General features: G+C 49.6%; 1 protein-coding gene across 1 annotated transcript in view; it reads left to right on the top strand.

Annotated features, from left to right (window-relative positions):
• LOC115207185 (SLIT-ROBO Rho GTPase-activating protein 2-like) overlaps window positions 1-23821 on the top strand; it is a 179904-nt gene that overhangs the window by 105352 nt on the left and 50731 nt on the right. Inside the window, exons 4-5 of the mRNA XM_029774166.1 lie at window positions 5916-6078; window positions 14242-14304. Of these exons, the coding sequence (XP_029630026.1) occupies window positions 5916-6078; window positions 14242-14304 (226 nt within the window). The remainder of the gene's footprint in view (window positions 1-5915; window positions 6079-14241; window positions 14305-23821) is intronic.

The raw sequence follows: 23821 nt of genomic DNA on the forward strand, positions 1-23821 counted from the left end.
CGTTGGTTGGCCCTCGCTTCATACTCGTCGCCAAACCCACTGGCTACAGGTTATCTACAAGTCTCTGCTAGGTAAAGCCCTGCCTTATCTCAGCTCACTGGTCACCATAGCAGCACCCACTCGTAGCACTCGCTTCAGCACGTATATCTCACTGGTCACCCCCAAAGCCAATTCCTCCTTTGGCCGCCTCTCCTTCCAGTTCTCTGCTGCCAATGACTCAAACGAACTGCAAAAATCTCTGAAGCTGGAGACTCATATCTCCCTCACTAGCTTTAAGCAACAGCTGTCAGAGCAGCTCACAGATCACTGCACCTGTACATAGCGCATCTGTAAACAGCCCATCTATATCTACCTACCTCATCCCCATACTGTATTTATTTATTTATCTTGCTCCTTTGCACCCCAGTATCTCTACTTGCACATTCATCTTCTGCACATCTATCATTCTAGTGTTTTACATGCTATATTGTATTTACTTTGCCACCATGGCCTATTTATTGCCTTTACCTCCCTTATCTCACCTCATTTGCTCACATTGTATGTAGACTTATTTTTGTACTGTATTATTGACTGTAAGTTTGTTTTACTCCATGTGTAACTCTGTGTTGTTATATGTGTCGAACTGCTTTGCTTTATCTTGTCCAGGTTGCAGTTGTAAATGAGAACTTGTTCTCAACCAGCCTACCTGGTTAAATAAAGGTGAAATAAATCAAATTAAAATAAAAAAGAGTACATGAACAGGTTGATTGGTCTGTCAGACACTGTCCCTCAACTTATGGCAGGCAGCAATGTAGTGCGCTGCCAACCCACAGCTCTCTGCGTCCTCCCCCAACAGGACGGGTAGCCTACTCTCATCAGAGAGGTCTTTGAAATAAGGGTTTCAAATTTGGGGAAATGACACTAATTGTTTTATATTTTGGACATTTTGTCAGGAAATACAGCTCTGTCTCAGGTTCTGCTGTGGTGCAGTGGTTGCACAGCCTTTCCTCTACAGGGAGACAGGTTTTCCTGTGTCTACCCTTCTCAATGGCAAGGCTGTGCTCACTGAGCCTGTACTTTGTCAAGGTTTTTCTAAGGTTTTGATCAGTAACCATGGTCAAATAGTTAGCCATGGTGTACTGTCGATTTAGGGCCAGATAGCACTGCATTTTGCTTTGTTCTTGTGTTTCCCAATAAGTAATGTAGTTTTGTTTTGACTGTGTCCTGAGGCTTCAGTGTGTTAGTAGAACAGGTTTGTGAACTCAGCCCCAGGACCAGCTGGATGAGGGTCCTGAGGCTTCAGTGTGTTAGTACAACAGGTTTGTGAACTCAGCCCCAGGACCAGCTGGATGAGGGTCCTGAGGCTTCAGTGTGTTAGTAGAACAGGTTTGTGAACTCAGCCCCAGGACCTGCTGGATGAGGGTCCTGAGGCTTCAGTGTGTTAATAGAACAGGTTTGTGAACTCAGCCCCAGGACCAGCTGGATGAGGGGACTATTTTCTTTGCTCAGCTCTTGGCATTGCAGGGCTTGGTAATGATATGAGAGGGGGTCACTGTATTTTAGATGTTTCCTTAAACTTAATTGCTCTTTTTTTAGTTTTTATTATTAGTGGATATTGGCCTAATTCTGCCCTGCATGCATTGTTTGTAGTTTTCCTCTGGACATGTAGGAGAATCTTACAGAACTCTGCATGCAGGGTTTCAATGGGGTGTTATGGCTTGGGCGTAGAAGCTGTTAAGGAGCCTCTTGGACCTAGACTTGGCGCTCCGGTACCTCTTGCCGTGTGGTAGCAGAGAGAACAGTCTATGACTAGGGTGACTGGAGTCTTTGACAATTTTTAGGGCCTTCCTCTGATACCGCCTGGTATATAGGTCCTGGATGTCAGGAAGCTTGGCCCCAGTGATGTACTGGGCCGTACGCACTACCCTCTATAGTGTCTTACAGTCTCATGCAACCGGTCAGGATGCTCTCAATGGTGCAGCTGTAGAAATCTTTGAGGATCTGGGGACCAAATCTTTTTCAGTCTCCTGAAGGGGAAAAGGTGTTGTCGTGCTCTCTTCACAACTGTCTTGGTGTGTTTGGACCATGATAGTTTATTGGTGATGTGGACACCAAGGAACTTGAAACTCTCGACCCGCTCCACTACAGCCCTGTCGATGTTAATGGAGGCCTGTTTGGACTGCCTTTTCCTGTAGTCCACGATCAGCTCCACTACAGCCCCGTCGATGTTAATGGAGGCCTGTTTGGACTGCCTTTTCCTGTAGTCCACGATCAGCTCCACTACAGCCCCGTCGATGTTAATGGGGGCCTGTTTGGACTGCCTTTTCCTGTAGTCCACGATCAGCTCCACCACAGCCCCGTCGATGTTAATGGGGGCCTGTTTGGACTGCCTTTTCCTGTAATCCACGATCAGCTCCACCACAGCCCCGTCGATGTTAATGGGGGCCTGTTTGGACTGCCTTTTCCTGTAGTCCACGATCAGCTCCACCACAGCCCCGTCGATGTTAATGGGGGCCTGTTTGGACTGCCTTTTCCTGTAGTCCACGATCAGCTCCACCACAGCCCCGTCGATGTTAATGGGGGCCTGTTTGGACTGCCTTTTCCTGTAGTCCACGATCATCTCCACTACAGCCCCGTCGATGTTAATGGGGGCCTGTTTGGACTGCCTTTTCCTGTAGTCCACGATCAGCTCCACTACAGCCCCGTCGATGTTAATGGAGGCCTGTTTGGACTGCCTTTTCCTGTAGTCCACGATCAGCTCCACTACAGCCCCGTCGATGTTAATGGGGGCCTGTTTGGACTGCCTTTTCCTGTAGTCCACGATCAGCTCCACTACAGCCCCGTCGATGTTAATGGGGGCCTGTTTGGACTGCCTTTTCCTGTAGTCCACGATCAGCTCCACTACAGCCCCGTCGATGTTAATGGGGGCCTGTTTGGACTGCCTTTTCCTGTAGTCCACGATCAGCTCCACTACAGCCCCGTCGATGTTAATGGGGGCCTGTTTGGACTGCCTTTTCCTGTAGTCCACGATCAGCTCCACTACAGCCCCGTCGATGTTAATGGGGGCCTGTTTGGACTGCCTTTTCCTGTAGTCCACGATCAGCTCCACTACAGCCCGTCGATGTTAATGGGGGCCTGTTTGGACTGCCTTTTCCTGTAGTCCACGATCAGCTCCACTACAGCCCTGTCGATGTTAATGGGGGCCTGTTTGGACTGCCTTTTCCTGTAGTCCACGATCAGCTCCACTACAGCCCCGTCGATGTTAATGGGGGCCTGTTTGGACTGCCTTTTCCTGTAGTCCACGATCAGCTCCACTACAGCCCCGTCGATGTTAATGGGGGCCTGTTTGGACTGCCTTTTCCTGTAGTCCACGATCAGCTCCACTAAAGCCCCGTCGATGTTAATGGAGGCCTGTTTGGACTGCCTTTTCCTGTAGTCCACGATCAGCTCCACTACAGCCCCGTCGATGTTAATGGAGGCCTGTTTGGACTGCCTTTTCCTGTAGTCCACGATCAGCTCCACTACAGCCCCGTTGATGTTAATGGAGGCCTGTTTGGACTGCCTTTTCCTGTAGTCCACGATCAGCTCCACTACAGCCCCGTCGATGTTAATGGAGGCCTGTTTGGACTGCCTTTTCCTGTAGTCCACGATCAGCTCCACTACAGCCCCGTCGATGTTAATGGAGGCCTGTTTGGACTGCCTTTTCCTGTAGTCCACGATCAGCTCCACTACAGCCCCGTCGATGTTAATGGAGGCCTGTTTGGACTGCCTTTTCCTGTAGTCCACGATCAGCTCTTATTTTACATTTACGTATTTAGCAGACGCTCTTATCCAGAGCAACTTACACAGTGTTGTAACGATGTGCAAATAGTTAAAGTACAAAAGGGAAAATAAATAAACATAAAAAATCTCTCGCTTTCTCTCTTCCCCCCCTCTCTCTTCCCCCCCTCTAACATCTGGGTCTCTAACAGCTCCACTGAATCTGCTGCAGCTCAGCTCTGGTGCCACGCTGGAATCTCACATATTTTCCGTTTTTGTGTGTGTGTGTGTGTGTGTGTGTGGTGATTCCGTGGAGACAGCTGCCCTGTGTGTTTCTGTGTATCTGTGGCACAGAGGCAACAACACTAAAGGAGCTGAATGTGGAGGAGAACTGGACCTCATCTTGCTTCAGTCCTCTCCTCCTGCCCCCTCCATGTCTCTAATGCTGCAGGAAGACTTTAACTAGAGGAAGCATCCAGGCGTGTGGGTGAACATGTGATGTGTTAGGGTCAGAGGTGATGATGGTTCCGTCAGGGTAGAGGGTGAAGGATGTCACATGGTACGTCAATAGAGGAAACACACAAGGTTGTGTAACCAGGTGGGAAGACAGACGGACAGGCAGGCAGGCAGGCAGACAGACAGACAGGCAGGCAGGCAGGCAGGCAGGCAGGCAGGCAGGCAGGCAGGCAGGCAGGCAGGCAGGCAGGCAGGCAGACAGACAGACAGACAGACAGACAGACAGACAGACAGACAGACAGACAGACAGACAGACAGACAGACAGACAGACAGTGATTGTCCAAGTCATGTTTTGAGTTCTGATATATACATTTACATTTAAGTCATTTAGCAGACGCTCCGCTGTCCTGGCGTCGTGAGGGAGCTTGTTCCACCATTGGGGTGCCAGAGCAGCGAACAGTTTTGACTGGGCTGAGCGGGAACTGTGCTTCCTCAGAGGTAGGGAGGCGTGCAGGCCAGAGGTGGATGAACGCAGTGCCCTTGTTTGGGTGTAGGGCCTGATCAGAGCCTGAAGGTACGGAGGTGCCGTTCCCCTCACAGCTCCGTAGGCAAGCACCATGGTCTTGTAGCGGAGCACCATGGACTTGTAGCGGAGCACCATGGACTTGTAGCGGAATGATATGTTCAGTTCTGGTTTAAGGAGTATAATCTCTCTCTCCGTTTCACAGCTAACCACCACCTAAACTATGACTCCCCACAGCCTCCAGGCACAGTGACTCCCCACAGCCCACAGCCTCCAGGCACAGTGACTCCCCACAGCCCACAGCCTCCAGGCACAGTGACTCCCCACAGCCTCCAGGCACAGTGACTCCCCACAGCCTCCAGGCACAGTGACTCCCCACAGCCCACAGCCTCCAGGCACAGTGACTCCCCACAGCCCACAGCCCCCAGGCACAGTGACTCCCCACAGCCCACAGCCCCCAGGCACAGTGACTCCCCACAGCCTCCAGGCACAGTGACTCCCCACAGCCTCCAGGCACAGTGACTCCCCACAGCCTCCAGGCACAGTGACTCCCCACAGCCCACAGCCTCCAGGCACAGTGACTCCCCACAGCCTCCAGTCAAATCAAATGTCATTTGTCACATGTGCCGAATACAACGTTACAGTGAAATGCTTACTTAGAAGCCCTTTACCAACAATGCAGTTTTAAGAAAATAGAGTTATGGAAATATTTACAGAGTGTTTTAGAGCATGTTACTATATACCTGTGAATACATTCATGAAATGGATAATGGATTAAACTGTTTACCCATTTAATAACCAGACCTTCATACAAACTTCCTGTGCTTTATTCTTGACGCACAATCAAACATGCTGCTATATGCTGCTATATGCTGCTAGCACGGCCACAAGCCAGTCACTCTGGGAGGCCTAAGTGGCCCGCGGCAATTTACCGCTATCTAGAGTACATGAGCCGTCAGTCATATTTCAATAAAGTGTCTCTCTCTCCCTCTTCATCTCTCTGGCTCGCTCTTGTTTCAACATTTTACTGTTTGTTCCTTACTTCTAACTTTGGTTGTTTTGCTGAGAGGAGGGACTTTTGATGCATTATGCCCTGCTTAACAGGTGCTGAACACTGAGTACTGATGTAATATAGTGTTCGTGGTGTCTGTCTGTCTGTCTGTCTGTCTGTCTGTCTCTCTCCCCCTGTGTGTGTAGGAAGGAGCAGAGTGTTCTGTCTCCAGTTAACTGTTGGAACCTGTTGTTGAGTCAGGTGAAGAGGGAGAGTCGAGACCACGCTACCCTGTCTGACCTCTACCTCAACAACATCATACCGCGCTTCGCCCAGGTCAGCGAGGACTCCGGACGACTCTTCAAAAAGGTAACACACACGGGAGTGCACATGCACATCAAACATATATGCATACCACAACACACACCACAGCCACACATACCACAACACACACCACAGCCACACATACCACAACACACACCACAGCCACACATACCACAACACACACCACAGCCACACATACCACAACACACACCACAGCCACACATACCACAACACACACCACAGCCACACATACCACAACACACACCACAGCCACACATACCACAACACACACCACAGCCACACATACCACAACACACACCACAGCCACACATACCACAACACACACCACAGCCACACATACCACAACACACACCACAGCCACACATAACACAACACACACCACAGCCACACATAACATAACACACAACACACACCACAGCCACACATAACATAACACACAACACACACCACAGCCACACATAACACAACACACACCACAGCCACAGCCACACATAACACAACACACACCACAGCCACACATAACATGAAAACACACCACAGCCACACATAACATGAACACACACCACAGCCACACATACCACAACACACACCACAGCCACACATACCACAACACACACCACAGCCACACATACCACAACACACACCACAGCCACACATACCACAACACACACCACAGCCACACATACCACAACACACACCACACCACAGCCACACATACCACAACACACACCACAGCCACACATAACACAACACACACCACAGCCACACATACCACAACACACACCACAGCCACACATACCACAACACACAGGACAGCCACACATACCACAACACACACCACAGCCACACATACCACAACACACCTGTGGTCTAACGTGGCTTAACGGTCTAGGCCACTGCCTCATGGGTTCCACTTACTGCTATATCAGCACTGTCTCTGCCTCCCTGCCTCCCTGCCTCCCCCTCCCCATTAGCCCTGTATTTGGGATGTTGATATGACAGTTGAGGTCTCAAGGCCACTCTTATCCAAACATCCCTCCAAACTCTTCCCACCTTTCACCTCTCTGCCGGTGTGTGTGAGGGAGTGTTTCTGAATGTCTCAGTACAGATAAACCTATGGGATTACTAATCTCCAACCTTTCTTCTGTAAGAGAGATAGCTAGTTCTATCCCAAATAGCACCATGCCCCTATGTAGTGCACTACTTCAGACCAGGGCCTATCAGAAGTAGCACACTACATAGGGAATAGGGTGCCATTTGGAACACGGCCCTAGAGAGCTAGATAACTCCAGAGAGAAAGAGATGACTCAAGTAGGGATTCAATATTTCAGGAACTTTCCCCAAATTCCCAGGTTTTCCAGAAATCCTGTCTGGAGGATTATTCACCTGCTGATTCCAGGGATCTTCCAACCGGGTTCTCTGGAAAATCTTGGTCATTTGGGAAAGATACCAGAATTTTGCAACCTTACTCAAGAGATTCCAGTTTATTCTGACCCTCTACTGTTAATTGTAACTGTTCTCTATGGTTGTATGATCTCTGTCATGGTCAGGGGTCGGTTCAGCATCTCTGTCATGGTCAGGGGTCGGTTCAGCATCTCTGTCATGGTCAGGGGTCGGTTCAGCATCTCTGTCATGGTCAGGGGTCGGTTCAGCATCTCTGTCATGGTCAGGGGTGTCGGTTCAGCATCTTTGTCATGGTCAGGGGTGTCGGTTCAGCATCTCTGTCATGGTCAGGGGTGTCGGTTCAGCATCTCTGTCATGGTCAGGGGTCGGTTCAGCATCTCTGTCATGGTCAGGGGTGTCAGTTCAGCATCTCTGTCATGGTCAGGGGTCGGTTCAGCATCTCCGTCATGGTCAGGGGTGTCGGTTCAGCATCTCCGTCATGGTCAGGGGTGTCGGTTCAGCATCTCCGTCATGGTCAGGGGTGTCGGTTCAGCATCTCTGTCATGGTCAGGGGTCGGTTCAGCATCTCTGTCATGGTCAGGGGTGTCGGTTCAGCATCTCTGTCATGGTCAGGGGTCGGTTCAGCATCTCTGTCATGGTCAGGGGTCGGTTCAGCATCTCTGTCATGGTCAGGGGTGTCGGTTCAGCATCTCTGTTATGGTCAGGGGTCGGTTCAGCATCTCTGTCATGGTCAGGGGTCGGTTCAGCATCTCTGTCATGGTCAGGGGTGTCGGTTCAGCATCTCTGTCATGGTCAGGGGTGTCGGTTCAGCTTCTCTGTCATGGTCAGGGGTCGGTTCAGCATTTCTGTCATGGTCAGGGGTGTCGGTTCAGCATCTCTGTCATGGTCAGGGGTCGGTTCAGCATCTCTGTCATGGTCAGGGGTCGGTTCAGCATCTCTGTCATGGTCAGGGGTCGGTTCAGCATCTCTGTCATGGTCAGGGGTGTCAGTTCAGCATCTCTGTCATGGTCAGGGGTCGGTTCAGCATCTCCGTCATGGTCAGGGGTGTCGGTTCAGCATCTCCGTCATGGTCAGGGGTGTCGGTTCAGCATCTCTGTCATGGTCTGGGGGTGTCGGTTCAGCATCTCTGTCATGGTCAGGGGTCGGTTCAGCATCTCTGTCATGGTCAGGGGTGTCGGTTCAGCATCTCTGTCATGGTCAGGGGTCGGTTCAGCATCTCTGTCATGGTCAGGGGTCGGTTCAGCATCTCTGTCATGGTCAGGGGTGTCGGTTCAGCATCTCTGTTATGGTCAGGGGTCGGTTCAGCATCTCTGTCATGGTCAGGGGTCGGTTCAGCATCTCTGTCATGGTCAGGGGTGTCGGTTCAGCATCTCTGTCATGGTCAGGGGTGTCGGTTCAGCATCTCTGTCATGGTCAGGGGTCGGTTCAGCATTTCTGTCATGGTCAGGGGTGTCGGTTCAGCATCTCTGTCATGGTCAGGGGTCGGTTCAGCATCTCTGTCATGGTCAGGGGTCGGTTCAGCATCTCTGTCATGGTCAGGGGTCGGTTCAGCATCTCTGTCATGGTCAGGCGTTTCGGTTCAGCATCTCTGTCATGGTCAGGGTTCGGTTCAGCATCTCTGGGTTTGACTGAGAGGACAGGAGTGAGTCAATCTGGACTGTCTCGTCAAGACATTAATTATCAATCTGATGATAGCTTCGGTTTGAACTCCACACACACAGAATGGTGTGTTCATCAGCAAAACTACAATGGCTAATTAACTAGATAATTAGTTCAATTAAAACATTTCCAGTCAGTGGCATGAGCCAGAGGCTACAAGTCTAAAGCACTCATACACACACTCATACTTGCTCACACACGAGCACACACACACACACACAGTCACGTGCACACACACAGTGGGGCTGTGGTAAGTAGTGCAGAATGATGTGATGTGCTGCTCAGTGTGTGTGATGTTGTCCGAGGAGGCTGCACATCTGTGTTCCATTCAGAGAGAGAGAGCGAGACAGAGAGAGGGAGAGAGAAAACAGGGAGGGAGAGAGAGAGACAGAGAGAGAGATAGGGAGACAGATACAGAGAGAGAGCGCGAGACAGAGAGCGAGAGGGAGATAGAAAACAGAGAGGGAGAGAGGCAGAGACAGAGAGAGAGAGTGTGACAGAGAGAGAGGGAGACAGATATATAGAGAGAAAACAGAGAGAGAGAGCGAGACAGAGAGGGAGAGAGAGAGAGAGGGAGAGAGACAGAGACAGAGAGAGAGAGAGAGGGAGAGGGAGAGGGAGAGAGAGAGAGAGACAGATACAGAGAGGGAGAGAGAGAGAGAGAGAGAGAGAGAGAGAGGAGAATATTTAGTGCACTAATGAGGGGGAATGTTCCAAATGGTCCAAATGGACCTGTGGTGAGGTGTGGTGAGGTGTGGTGAGGTGTGGTGAGGTGAGATGTGGTGAGGTGTGGTGAGGTGTGGTGAGGTGTGGTGAGGTGAGGTGTGGTGAGGTGTGGTGAGGTGAGGTGAGGTGTGGTGAAGTGTGGTGAGGTGAAGTGTGGTGAGGTGTGGGGAGGTGTGGTGAGGTGTGGTGAGGTGTGGTGAGGTGAGGTGAGGTGTGGTGAGGTGTGGTGAGGTGTGGTGAGGTGTGGTGTGGTGAGGTGTGGTGTGGTGAGGTGTGGTGTGGTGAGGTGTGGTGAGGTGAGGTGTGGTGAGGTGTGGTGTGGTGTGGTGGGTGAAGCGAGGTGTGGTGGCTGAGGCGAGATGAGGTGTGGGGAGGTGTGGTGAGAGTGGTGTGGTGAGGTGAGGTGTGGTGAGATGAGGTATGGTGTGGTGAGTTGAGGTGAGGTGTGGGTGAAGCGAGGTGTGGTGGCTGAGGCGAGATGAGGTGTGGGGAGGTGAGCTGAGGTGTGGTGAGGTGTGGTGTGGTGAGGTGTTGTGAGGTGTTGTGAGGGGTGGTGAGGTGTGGTGAGGTGTGGTGATGTGAGGTGTGGTGAGTTGAGGTGTGGTGAGGTGAGGTGTGGTGTGGTGAGGTGTGGTGGGGTGAGGTGTGGTGAGGTGAGGCGAGATGAGGTGTGGGGAGAAGAGCTGAGGTGAGGTGTGGTGAGGTGTGGTGAGGTGTGGTGAGATGAGGTGTGGTGAGGTGAGGTGTGGTGAGGCGAGGTGTGGTGAGGTGTGGTGAGATGAGGTGTGGTGAGGCATGGTGAGGTGAGGCGTGGTGAGATGAGGTGTGGTGAGGTGAGTTGTGGTGAGTTGAGGTGTGGTGTGGTGAGGTGAGCTGAGGTGTGGTGAAGGTGAGGTGTGGTGAGGTGAGCTGAGCTGTGGTGAGGTGAGGTGTGATGAGGTGTGGTGAGGTGAGATGTGGTGAGGCGAGGCGAGGCGTGGTGAGGTGTGGTGAGGTGTGGTGTGGTGAGGTGAGATGTGGTGAGATGTGGTGAGGTGAGGCGAGGTGTGGTGAGGTGTGGTGAGGTGAGATGTGGTGAGGTGTGGTGAGGCGTGGTGAGGTGTGGTGAGGTGAGGTGTGGTGAGGTGTGGTGAGGCGTGGTGAGGTGTGGTGAGGTGAGATGTGGTGAGGCGAGGTGTGGTGAGGTGAGGTGTGATGAGGTGAGATGTGGTGAGGTGAGGCGAGGCGTGGTGAGGTGTGGTGTGGTGAGGTGTGGTGAGGCGTGGTGAGGTGTGGTGAGGTGAGATGTGGTGATGTGAGGCGAGGTGAGGTGTGGTGAGGCGTGGTGAGGTGTGGTGAGGCGTGGTGAGGTGTGGTGTGGTGAGATGAGGTGTGGTGAGGTGTGGTGTGGTGAGGTGTGGTGAGATGAGGTGTGGTGAGGTGTGGTGTGGTGAGGTGAGGTGTGAAACAGCTGTAGAAAACCTCTATTGTATGATATCTTCCTCTCTCCATAGGTATTTTCACGTTAGGCTTAGGTTTATTTCAACATCTCGGTACATATGCAGAAACATCAAATATGTTGTCATACAATATAAAACACAAATAAAAAGATGTGATTAGGTTAACTATATCGACAGTGCATCAACCATAAGTCATAAACAACAAATTGGCATACCAGTTTCTCCATACCAGTTTCTCCATACCAGTTTCTCCATACCAATTTCTCCAAGGTGGAAGACAGACTGCGTAGAAGGATACTAGAGGGTCAGAGGTCATGTCTTGTGTCTGATGGATGGGCGTGTTCTGGCGTGGCAGATTGCTTTTTGATTGACTAAAGTTTGGTTGTATATAGGTGATAGGAGTGGAACCCGGTGTGGTCGTCTGCTGCAATAGCCCATCCGTGATAAGGACCGAAGAGTTGTGTGTTCTGAGATGCCCCTCAACCCCCCCACCCCTCACCTCTTGTCTGTGCACACACACACACACACACACACACACACACACACACACACACCGCCCACGGCTGCAATTTCCCAATCAGGAGTGAAGGCCTAGAGTTAGAAGTCTCACCTGGAAAGCCCAGAAGTTTTCCATCCAACACAGATAGAGGAGAGCAGAAAGAGCATTTCCTTCAGTCAGTTTCCCAGAATAGCCCACGACTGAAGTATGGAGTCTGGTATGGAGCTTTCTCTCTGTAGAATCATTTGTCACCTGCAGTCTGTGCTTATGATGGTGTGGAGCTACCACCCTCATCTACCCTCCTCTCTTCCTTCTCTTTAACTCCTCTATTCATTCACCTCTCTTCCCTTATCCATCCCCTCCTCTATTTCTTCTCCTCTCTTCCCTCTCTCCATCCCCTCCTGTATTCCTCCTTTCTTCCCTCTCTCCATCCCCTCCTGTAGTCCTCCTCTCGTCCCTCTCTCCTATCCTCCTGTATTCATTCTCCTCTCTACAAAACCTCTCCCCCCAACTGTATTCCCCCTCCGTCACATGATTTATAATGTAGCCTAGGTTTCAAACCCCAAATCCATCAGGTAACAAACACACACACATCATCATGTATCTGATCTGACAGCCCTCCTGACAGCCCTCACCCCAGATAACATGGTCCTGATGGATGTATAGAGGAAAGAGTGGATTGGATGGATGGATGGATGGCGCCGGAGGCTGCCGTTTTACCGTCTCCTAACCAACCGTTTTGTTATTTTTTGGGGGGGATTGTTTAACTTATTTTGTACATAATGTTTCTGCTACCGTCTCTTATGACAGAAAAGAGCTTCTGGACATCAGAACAGCGATTACTCACCTCGAACTGGACAAAGAATTTTTCTTTAAATAATTTTTTTATTTATTTATTTGTAATAATGACAATTACAACAATACTGAATGAACACTTATTATTTTATTCTGTAGGGATAGATAGTCTCAGAGTTTAACCATTTTCAGCCGTGTAGCCAATGCTCCACGTGGTCTGGTTAGGAATTCAATAACTATTCACAATCACAGCTCACACTGTGGGTTTGCTTAGCCTGAAGAGGATTTCCTCAGGAGGGGGTTTTATTCGTAACAATAGGAAAGGTCTGTTCCATGATGCCAGATCATGTCTGTGCTCACGGGGGCGGGCCAATGACTTAGTTAAACTTTAAAGGGAATACAATGCTCTCACATTAAATGTTTAACATCACATTACATCATTTCACAAATAGTTTCATCTTTACTCATTCATTTTATACATTAATTAGATGCAAACCCCATAATTGAGAAATGTACACATTCAGAGATATAGTTATGTGTGTTTCCTGTCCTCTGAGGTCACCAAATGAAACACACTCAACATAACTGACCCTTAAGTGTACACTGACCCTTCCCACATTCTCACAAGTGGACATCTAGGTTCATTTTCCCATTTTAAGGATTTAGGAGTTCGGCCACATGAAATACTTTGTTCACTCTTGTGGTATCTCTCTCTATGCATGAAAAGGGGAAGAGCATCTCCGCCAGGAATTTACAATCTGAGATAACAGAACCTGTGTGTAGGAGAGCGTGAGAGAGGGGGAAGCCACGATCTACACCCAGAAACTGACACATCATGACACAATGATGGGGTGCAAAGAACTGAACTAAATAGTGTGTGATAATGACATACAGGTGTGTGAACAGGTGATCAGAATTCAGGTGATTGGGATCTGGAGAGTGAGCAGCGTTCAGGGGATCTATGTGTCTGAGAGTGTGAGCTGGAAAGTGAGCAGCGTTCAGGGGATCTACGTGTCTGAGAGTGTGAGCTGGAAAGTAAGCAGCGTTCAGGGGATCTACATGTCTGAGAGTGTGAGCTGGAAAGTGAGCAGCGTTCAGGGGATCTACATGTCTGAGAGTGTGAGCTAGAAAGTAAGCAGCGTTCAGGGGATCTACATGTCTGAGAGTGTGAGCTAGAAAGTGAGCAGCGTTCAGGGGATCTACATGTCTGAGAGTGTGAGCTGGAAAGTGAGCAGCGTTCAGGGGATCTACATGTCTGAGAGTGTGAGCTGCAAGCAGACGTTACACTTACATGTACAACTTAACCTAACCTGTACCCCTGCACATACCCCTGTATATAGCCTCATTATTGTTATTTTATTGTGTTACTTTTTATTTTATTTTATTTTTGACTTTAGTTTATTTAGTAAACATTTTCTTAACTCTATTTCTTGAACTGCGTTGTTGGTTAAGGGCTTGTATGTAAGAATTTCACGGTAAGGTCTATCTATAGCTGTTGTATTTGGCGCATGTGACAAATACAATTTGATTTGATGGATGGATGGATTGAAAGATGGATGACAGTGAGGGGCTGGATGGATTTTAGGTGGATTTATCTTGTTAATGATGAGGTTATGTCTATCATTACAGAGGATGGACATCTTTTCTGTGTCTCTGTCTCTGCAGAGTAAGGAGGTTGGTGTCCAGCTTCAGGAGGATCTGATGAAGGTTCTGAACGAGCTCTACGCGGTAAGACTGACTCGTCACACACACACACACACACACACACACACACTCTTCACCACAATGACACTGGTGTTGTATGTGTAGGCCAGTCAGCATAGCCGTTTGATAGTCACCATGTGTTTTAACTGTGGTTGTGGAGGAGGACATATTCCCAGGGAGATTCCCTGCTCGGAGGGAGGTTGTTCTCTGTTTAGGGGCAGCAGAGGAACCACATAACTATGTCAAGACCGGTAGCAGCAGACTAATAGTGTAATTACAAGGTGAGACACTCCACTAGACAGAAATAGACCGGCACACACACAGTATGGAGAGAGGACTGGGCTCAATGCCTGCCTCAGTACTCCACAGAGCCTGACAGACAGAATGTGTTCGGTGCTGTGCAGATAATCATATCTATACATCACCTCAACTCCTGAACACTTCAGCTTTAAAGCGGCAATCAGCAGTTGAAACAATAACAAAAACCCGGCGGCTCCCCGCCTCTGTTTAAGTTAAAAGCTGAAGGACGGGGCAGGAGAAATGTAACCACTCTCAGATGAATGGACAGAGCTATGGATGCAACGACTGACTATCCATGATATCAACATATAGCTTTAACCATGTTTTAACACTATATAGTGTTGGTTTACATTTACTTTATTGACCAACATTGTAGTAAAACAAGCTTATATTTTGGGTTCTGGTGGGGTGCGACAGTTGAACTAAGCTCATGAGCCATTTATAAGTTATATTCTTCATGAATCAATGGGTACATATCATTCATTTCTAAGTTACATTCTTCATGAATTAATGGGTACATATCATTCATTCATTTATAAGTCCAAAAATGAATGGAGCAACTGCAGATTGCCCCTTTAAGTGATCCTTGTTCAAGAGATTAGTGAATCTGAGTCTTGCTTAGCTCTGCCCCCCCCCCCCCCCCCCCCACACACACACACACCCTTGTGAAGCAGCAGTCTGATAGTTTAAAGAGGGAAACTCATGGGGTCTTCCCATGTTTCCCCTTTAAGTGGTCAGTGTTAGTGCTGACACTGACACACTTGTGTGGCATTCCCTGGCAGAACTGTGTGTGTGTGAGAGAGACACAGAGACAGAGACAAAGTGAAAAAAAGTGTGTCTGTATGTATGCACGTCAGGGTTTCCGTTAGGAAAATGTGGCGCCTGACATTTCACCGGCAGCATTTTAATTTACCGGACATTTGACCGACAGCAATTTAATTTACTGGACATTTGACCGACAGCATTTTAATTTACTGGACATTTGACCGGCAGCATTTGAATTTGCCGGACATTTGACCGGCAGCATTTGAATTTGCCGGACATTTGACCGGCAGCATTTTAATTTACCGGACATTTGACCGGCAGCATTTTAATTTACCGGACATTTGACCGGCAGCATTTTAATTTACTGGACATTTGATAAACTTACTGAACCATATGCGTTGGGTGTGTAAGCTGATTATGGCGTTCACCCACGGTGCTCAGAATGACAGAAATCACATTTAGATGATGGTAATTCATATTAACAGAACATGCAATTAGGGGATGCAACAATATGCAGTATACTATAAGGTGCACTATATCTAAGGAAGTCTTGAGCTATTGCTCGCCTGAGGTTGAGTATACCATAATAAGCTGTAGACCACACTACCTACCGAGAGAGTTCTCATCTGTGTTTTTCGTAGCTGTTTACATACCACCTCAGTCAGAGGTTGGGACTAAGATAGCATTGAATGAGCTGTATTCCGCCATAAGCAAACAAGAAAAAGCTCACACAGAGGCGGCACTCCTAATTGCCGGGGACTTTAATGCAGGGAAACTTAAATCAGTTTTACCAAATTTCTATCAGCACGTTAATTGTGCAACCAGAGGGAAAAGAACTCTGGACCACACAGAGACGCATACAAAGCTCTCTCTCGCCCTCCATTTGGCAAATCTGACCATAATTCTATCCTCCTGATTCCTGTTTACAAGCAAAAACTAAAGCGGGAAGCACCAGTGACTAGATCAATAAAAAAGTGGTCAGATGAAGCAGATGCTAAGCTACAGGACTGTTTTGCTAGCACAGACTGAAATATGTTCCAGGATTCCTCCAATGGCATTGAGGAGTACACCACATGTGTCATTGGCTTCATCAATAAGTGCATCGAGGACGTTGTCCCCACATTGACCGTACATACATATCCCAACTAGAAGCCATGGATTTCTGGCAACATCCGCACTGAGCTAAAGGTTAGAGCTGCCGCTTTCAAGGAGCTGGACTTAACCCGGAAGCTTATAAGAAATCATGCTATGCCCTCCGACGAACCATCAAAAAGGCAAAACATCAATACAGGACTAAGATCGAGTCATACTACATGGGCTCTGACACTAGTGGGATGTGGCAGGGCTTGCAAACCATTACAGACTTCAAAGGGAAGCACAGCCGAGAGCTGCCCAGTGACACGAGCGTACCAGACAGGCTAAACTACTTCTATGCTTGCTTCGAGGCAAATAACTGTCACAGTCTTCGTCGTGTTGAGGAAAGGAGGACCAAAATGCAGCGGGATTGTGGACACTCATGTTTTATTACTGACAAAAAACAAGAGTAAAGCATCCACTTGACCAACAAAACAATAAATGATACTCACGACACGAAACAGTTTTGCAGGCTCACAAACGCAGTGCAAAAACAATCTCCCACAAAAGACACATACAAACAGACCCTAATATATGGGATTCTCAATCAAAGGCAAATGGACAACACCTGCCTTCAATTGAGAGTCCCAACCCCAATTAACCACACAGACATACAACAGCTAGATCAATCATAGACATACATAACAAGGAACAGTGCCCAAAAACCCCGGAATACACAAATCAAATCCCCTACAACAAACACACCACCCCGAATACCATAAAACAAATACCCTCTGCCACGTCCTGACCAAACTACAATACCAATTAACCCTTATACTGGCCAGGACGTGACAATAACACTGAAACATGCATGAGAGCACCAGCTGTACCGGAAGACTGTGTGATTACACTCTCCGCAGCCGATGTGAGTAAACAGGTAAATATTTACAAGGCCGCAGGGCCAGACGGATTACCAGAACGTGTACTGCGAGCATGCACTGACCAACTGGCAAGTGTCTTCACTGACATTTTTAACCTCTCCCTGTCCGAGTCTGTAAAACCAACATGTTTTAAGCAGACCACCATAGTGCCTGTACCCAAGAACACTAAGGCAACCTGCCTAAATGACTACCGACCCGTAGCACTCACGTCTGTAGCCATATAGTGCTTTGAAAGGTTGGTCATGGCTCACATCAACACCATCATCCCAGAAACCCTAGACCCACTCCAATTTGCATACCGCCCCAACAGATCCACAGATGATGCAATCTCTATTGCACTCCACACTGCCCTTTCACACCTGGACAAAAGGAACACCTACGTGAGAATGCTATTCATTGACTACAGTTCAGTGTTCAACACCATAGTGCCCTCAAAGCTCATCACTAAGCTAAGGACCCAGGGACTAAACACCTCCCTCTGCAACTGGATCCTGGACTTCCTGACGGGCCATCCCCAGGTGGTAAGGGTAGGTAACAACACATCCGCCACGCTGATCCTCAACACAGGGGCCCCTCGGGGGTGCGTGCTCAGCCCCCTCGTGTACTCACTGTTCACTCATGACTGCACGGCCAGGCACAACTCCAACACCATCATTAAGTTTGCCGATGACACAACAGTGGTAGGCCTGATCACCGACAACAACGAGACAGCCTATAGGGAGGATGTCAGAGACCTGGCTGTGTGGTGCCAAGACAACAACCTCTCCCTCAACGTGATCAAGACAAGGAGATGATTGTGGACTACAGGAAAAGAGGACCAAGCACGCCCCCATTCTCATCGACGGGGCTGCAGTGGAGCAGGTTGAGAGCTTCAAGTTCCTTGGTGTCCACATCACCAACAAACGAACATGGTCCAAGCACACCAAGACAGTCGTGAAGCGGGCACGACAAAACCTATTCCCCCTCAGGAGACTAAAATATTTGGCATGGGTCCTCAGATCCTCAAAAGGTTCTACAGCTGCACCATCGAGAGCATCCTGACTGGTTGCATCACTGCCTGGAATGGCAACTGCTCGGCCTCCGACCGCAAGGCACTACAGAGGGTAGTGCGAACGGCCCAGTAGATCACTAGGGCCAAGCTTCCTGCCATCCAGGACCTCTATACCAGGCAGTGTCAGATGAAGGCCCTAAACATTGTGAAAGACTCCAGCCACCCTAGTCATAGACTGTTCTCTCTGCTACCGCATGGCAAGTGGTACCGGGGTGCCAAGTCTAGGTCCAAGAGGCTTCTAAACAGCCTCTACTCCCAAGCCATAAGACTCCTGAACAACTAGTCAAATGGCTACCCAGACTATTTGCATTTCCCCCCGCCCTCCCTCCCTCCCCTCTCCACACCACTCCCACTCTCTGTTGTCATCTATGCATGGTCACTTTGATAACTCTACCTACATGTACATATTTCCTCAACTGGCTGGTGCCCCCTCACATTGACTCTGTACAGGCACCCCCCTGTATATATTGTTATTTTTTTTAGCTGCTCTTTAATTACTTGTTACTTTTATCTCTTATTCTTTTCCGTATTTTTTTTTTAAGCTGCACTGTTGGTTAGGGGCTTGTAAGTAAGCATTTCACTGTAAGATCTACACATGTTGTATTCGGCGCATGTGACTAATACAATTTGATTTGATACTTCTTAACGAATTGTGATGTTGAAGATGTTAGACTAACTGTCCACATTTACATTTCCTCAGCCAACAATTTTGCTGATTTTGCAGGTTTTCCTACTTACAAAGCATGTAGTGGTCTGTAATTTTTATCATAGGTACACTTCAACTATGAGAGACGGAATCTAAAACAAAAATCCAGAAAATCACATTGTATGATTTTTAAGTAATTAATTTGCATTTTATTGCATGACATAAGTATTTGATCACCTACCAACCAGTAAGAATTCCAGCTCTCACAGACCTGTTAGTTTTTCTTTAAGAAGCCCTCCTGTTCTCCACTCATTACCTGTATTAACTGCATCTGTTTGAACTCGTTACCTGTATAAAAGACACCTGTCCACACACTCAATCAAACAGACTCCAACCTCTCCACAATGGCCAAGACCAGAGAGCTGTGTAAGGACATCAGGGATAAAATTGTAGACCTGCACAAGGCTGGGATGGGCTACAGGACAATAGGCAAGCAGCTTGGTGAGAAGGCAACAACTGTTGGCGCAATTATTAGAAAATGGAAGAAGTTCAAGATGACGGTCAATCACCCTCGGTCTGGGGCTCCATGCAAGATCTCACCTCGTGGGGCATCAATGATCATGAGGAAGGTTAGGGATCAGCCCAGAACTACACGGCAGGACCTGGTCAATGACCTGAAGAGAGCTGGGACCACAGACTCAAAGAAAACCATTAGTAACTGTAACGGCTGTCTTCGTCGTCAGATGAAACAGAGAAGTCATCGTCAGAAAAGATGGACCAATACGCAGCGGAGGATGTGTTCATCATTAGTGTTTTAATAGAACAACGTGAACACTATACAAAAAACAAGAAAACTGACAGCCAACAGTCCTGTCAGGTGCAAACACTAACAGAAACAATTACCCACAAAACCCAAAGGAAAAACATGATCCTTATGTGTGACTCAAAACAAAGAAATACAAAAAAACCTAGAAAAAGAACATAGAACGCCCACCCAATGTAACACCCTGGCCTAACCAAAATAAAGAACAAAAAACCCCTCTCTATGGCCAGGGCGTTACAGTACCCCCCCCCCCCAAGGTGCGGACTCCGGCCGCAAAACCTGACACTGAAGGGGAGGGTCCGGGTGGGCCTTCTTACGGCGGCGGCTCAGGTGCGGGACGTGGCCTCTGCTCCACCCTTGGCGTCGCCCTCTTAAGTGGCGCACCTGGCCCCGCCGAAGGTCTGGTGGGCGACCCTGACTGCGCCCGGCTGGCGGGCGGTGATGGCTGCGCCCGGCTGGCGGGCAACGCTGGTTGCGCCCGGCTGGCGGGCAACGCTGGTTGCGCCCGGCTGGCGGGCGGTGATGGTTGCGCCCCGGCTGGCGGGCAGTGATGGTTGCGCCCGGCTGGCGGACGGCGATGGCTGCGCCCGGCTGGCGGGCGACCCTGGTTGCGCCCGGCGAGCGGCTCCGGACAGGCGGGCGGCTCTGGTGGCTCCGGACAGGCGGGCGGCTCTGGCGGCTCCGGACAGGCGGGCGGCTCTGGCGGCCCTTGACTGGCGGGCAGCTCTGGCGGCTCCTGACTGGCGGGCGGCTCTGGCGGCTCCGGACTGGCGGGCAGCTCTGGCGGCTCCGGACTGGCGGGCAGCTCTGGCGGCTCCGGACTGGCGAGACCCACTGGAGGCCTAGTCCTGGGAGGTGGCACAGGACGGACCAGAATGGGGAGACCCACTGGTGGCCTGGTCCAAGGAGGAGGCACAGGACGGACCAGGATGGGGAGACCCACTGGAGGCCTGGACCTAGGAGGAGGCACAGGACGGACCAGGTTGGGGAGACCCACTGGTGGCCTGGACCTAGGAGGAGGCACAGGACGGACCAGGATGGGGAGACCCACTGGAGGCCTGGACCGAGGAGGCACAGGATAAACCGGGCTGTGGGGGAGCACTGGAGTTCTGGTATGTACGCTCAACATGCTTACTCCAGGCTGAATGCCCACTTTGGCCCGGCACGGGCGGAGAGCAGGCATTGGGCAAACTGGACCCTCCCAGCGCTCTGGAGACACAGTACGCAACGCCGGCGCAGGATAACCTGGACCAAGGAGGCGCACTGGAGACCAGACGCGCTGAGCTGGCACCATCCGCCCTGGCTCGATGCCTGCACTCGCATGGCACTTGCGGGGGGCTGGTATGTAGCGCACCGGGCTATGCACGCACACTGGGGACACCGTGCGCTCCACAGCAAAACACGGTGTCTTACCAGTACCACGCTGCTTCCGGTAAGCACGGGGAGTTGGCTCAGGTCTACCGCCTGACTCCGCCAATCTCCCCGTGTGCCCCCCTCGCCAATATTTTTGGGGGGGCTGCCTCTCGTGTCTGTCACGCTCCCTTGCCTCGTACCAGCGCCTCTCAGCTCTCGCCGCCTCGATCTCCCACTGCGGGCGGCGATAATCCCCAGTTTGAGCCCATGGTCCTTTCCCGTCCAGGATTTCCTCCCAAGTCCACGAATCCTGAACGCTCCTCTCCTGGCGCTTCTCCTTCCTCCGCTGCTTGGTCCGTTGTTGGTGGGTAATTCTGTAACGCCTGTCTTCGTCGTCAGATGAAACAGAGAAGTCATCGTCAGAAAAGGTGGACCAATACGAAGCGGAGGATGTGTTCATCATTAGTGTTTTAATAGAACAACGTGAACACTATACAAAAAACAAGAAAACTGACAGCCAACAGTCCTGTCAGGTGCAAACACTAACAGAAACAATTACCCACAAAACCCAAAGGAAAAACATGCTCCTTATGTGTGACTCCCAATCAACAACAACGAACTACAGCTGTGCCTGATTGGGAGCCACACACGGCCCAAAACAAAGAAATACAAAAACCTAGAAAAAGAACATAGAACGCCCACCCAATGTAACACCCTGGCCTAACCAAAATAAAGAACAAAAAACCCCTCTCTATGACCAGGGCGTTACAGTAACACACTACGCCGTCATGGATTAAAATCCTGCAGCGCATGCAAGGTCCCCCTGCTCAAGCCAGCACATGTCCAGGCCCGTCTGAAGTTTGCCAATGACCATCTTAATGATCCAGAGGAGGAATGGGAGAAGGTCATGTGGTCTGATGAGACAAAAACAGAGATTTTTAGTCTAAACTCCACTCGCCGTGTTTGGAGGAAGAAGAAGGATGAGTACAACCCCAAGAACACCATCCCAACCGTGAAGCAGGGAGGTGGAAACATCATTCTTTGGGGATGCTTTTCTGCAAAGGGGACAGGACGACTGCACCGTATTGAGGGGAGGATGGATGGGGCCATGTATCACGAGATCTTGGCCAACAACCTCCTTCCCTCAGTAAGAGCATTGAAGATGGGTCGTGGCTGGGTCTTCCAGCATGACAACGACCTGAAACACACAGCCAGGGCAACTAAGGAGTGGCTCCGAAAGAAGCATCTCAAGGTCCTGGAGTGGCCTAGCCAGTCTCCAGACCTGAACCCAATACAAATTCTTTGGAGGGAGCTGAAAGTCCATATTGCCCAGCAACAGCCCCGAAACCTGAAGGATCTGGAGAAGGTCTGTATGGAGGAGTGGGCCAAAATCCCTGCTGCAGTGTGTGCAAACCTGGTCAAGAACTACAGGAAATGTATGATCTCTGTAATTGCAAACAAAGGTTTCTGTACCAAATATTAAGTTCTGCTTTTCTGATGTATCAAATACTTATGTCATGCAATAAAATGCAAATTAATTACTTAAAAATCATACAATGTGAGTCTCTGGATTTTTGTTTTAGATTCCGTCTCTCACAGTTGAAGTGTACCTATGATAAAAATTACAGACCTCTACATGCTTTGTAAGTAGGAAAACCTGCAACTGTATAGGTCTGTGACAGTTTGTGTGTAGAGTGTCACCCCCTGTGAAGAGGGGATGACCGCGGCAGCTTTCCAATCTATCGGAATCTCAGACGATACGAAAGAGAGGTTGAACAGGCTAGTAATAGGGGTTGCAACAATTTCGGCAGATAATTTTAGAAAGAGAGGGTCCAGATTGTCTAGCCCGGCTGATTTGTAGGGGTCCAGATTTTGCCGCTCTTTCAGAACATCAGCTATCTGGATTTGGGTGAAGGAGAAGTGGGGGAGGTTTGGGCGAGTTGCTGTGGGGAGCGCAGGGCTGTTGACCGGGGTAGGGGTAGCCAGGTGGAAAGCATGGCCAGCCATAGAAAAATGCCTATTGAAATTCTCAATTATTGTGGATTTATCGGTGGTAACAGTGTTTCCTAGCCTCAGAGCAGTGGGCAGCTGGGAGGAGGTGCTCTTGTTCTCCATGGACTTTACAGTGTCCCAGAACTGTTTTTGAGTTTGTGCTACAGGATGCAAATTTCTGCTTGAAAAAGCTAGCCTTAGCTTTCCTAACTGCCTGTGTATATTTGTTCCTAACTTCCCTGAAAAGTTGCATATCACGGGGGCTATTTGATGCTAATGCAGAACGCCACAGGATGTTTTTGTGCTGGTCAAGGGCAGTCTTGTCTGGAGAGAACCAAGGGCTATATCTGTTCTTAGTTCTACATTTTTTGAATGGGGCATGCTTATTTAAGATGGTGAGGAAGGCACTTTTAAAGAATAACCAGGCATCCTCTACTGAGGGGATGAGGTCAATATCCTTCCTGGATACCCGGGCCAGGTCGATTAGAAAGGCTTGCTCGCTGAAGTGTTTTAGGGAGCGTTTGACAGTGATGAGGGGTGGTTGTTTGACCGCAGACCCATTACGGATGCAGGCAATGAGGCAGTGATCGCTGAGA

The sequence above is a fragment of the Salmo trutta genome, chromosome 14 (genome assembly GCF_901001165.1).
Source record: "Salmo trutta chromosome 14, fSalTru1.1, whole genome shotgun sequence".
NCBI classification, from domain to species: domain Eukaryota; kingdom Metazoa; phylum Chordata; class Actinopteri; order Salmoniformes; family Salmonidae; genus Salmo; species Salmo trutta.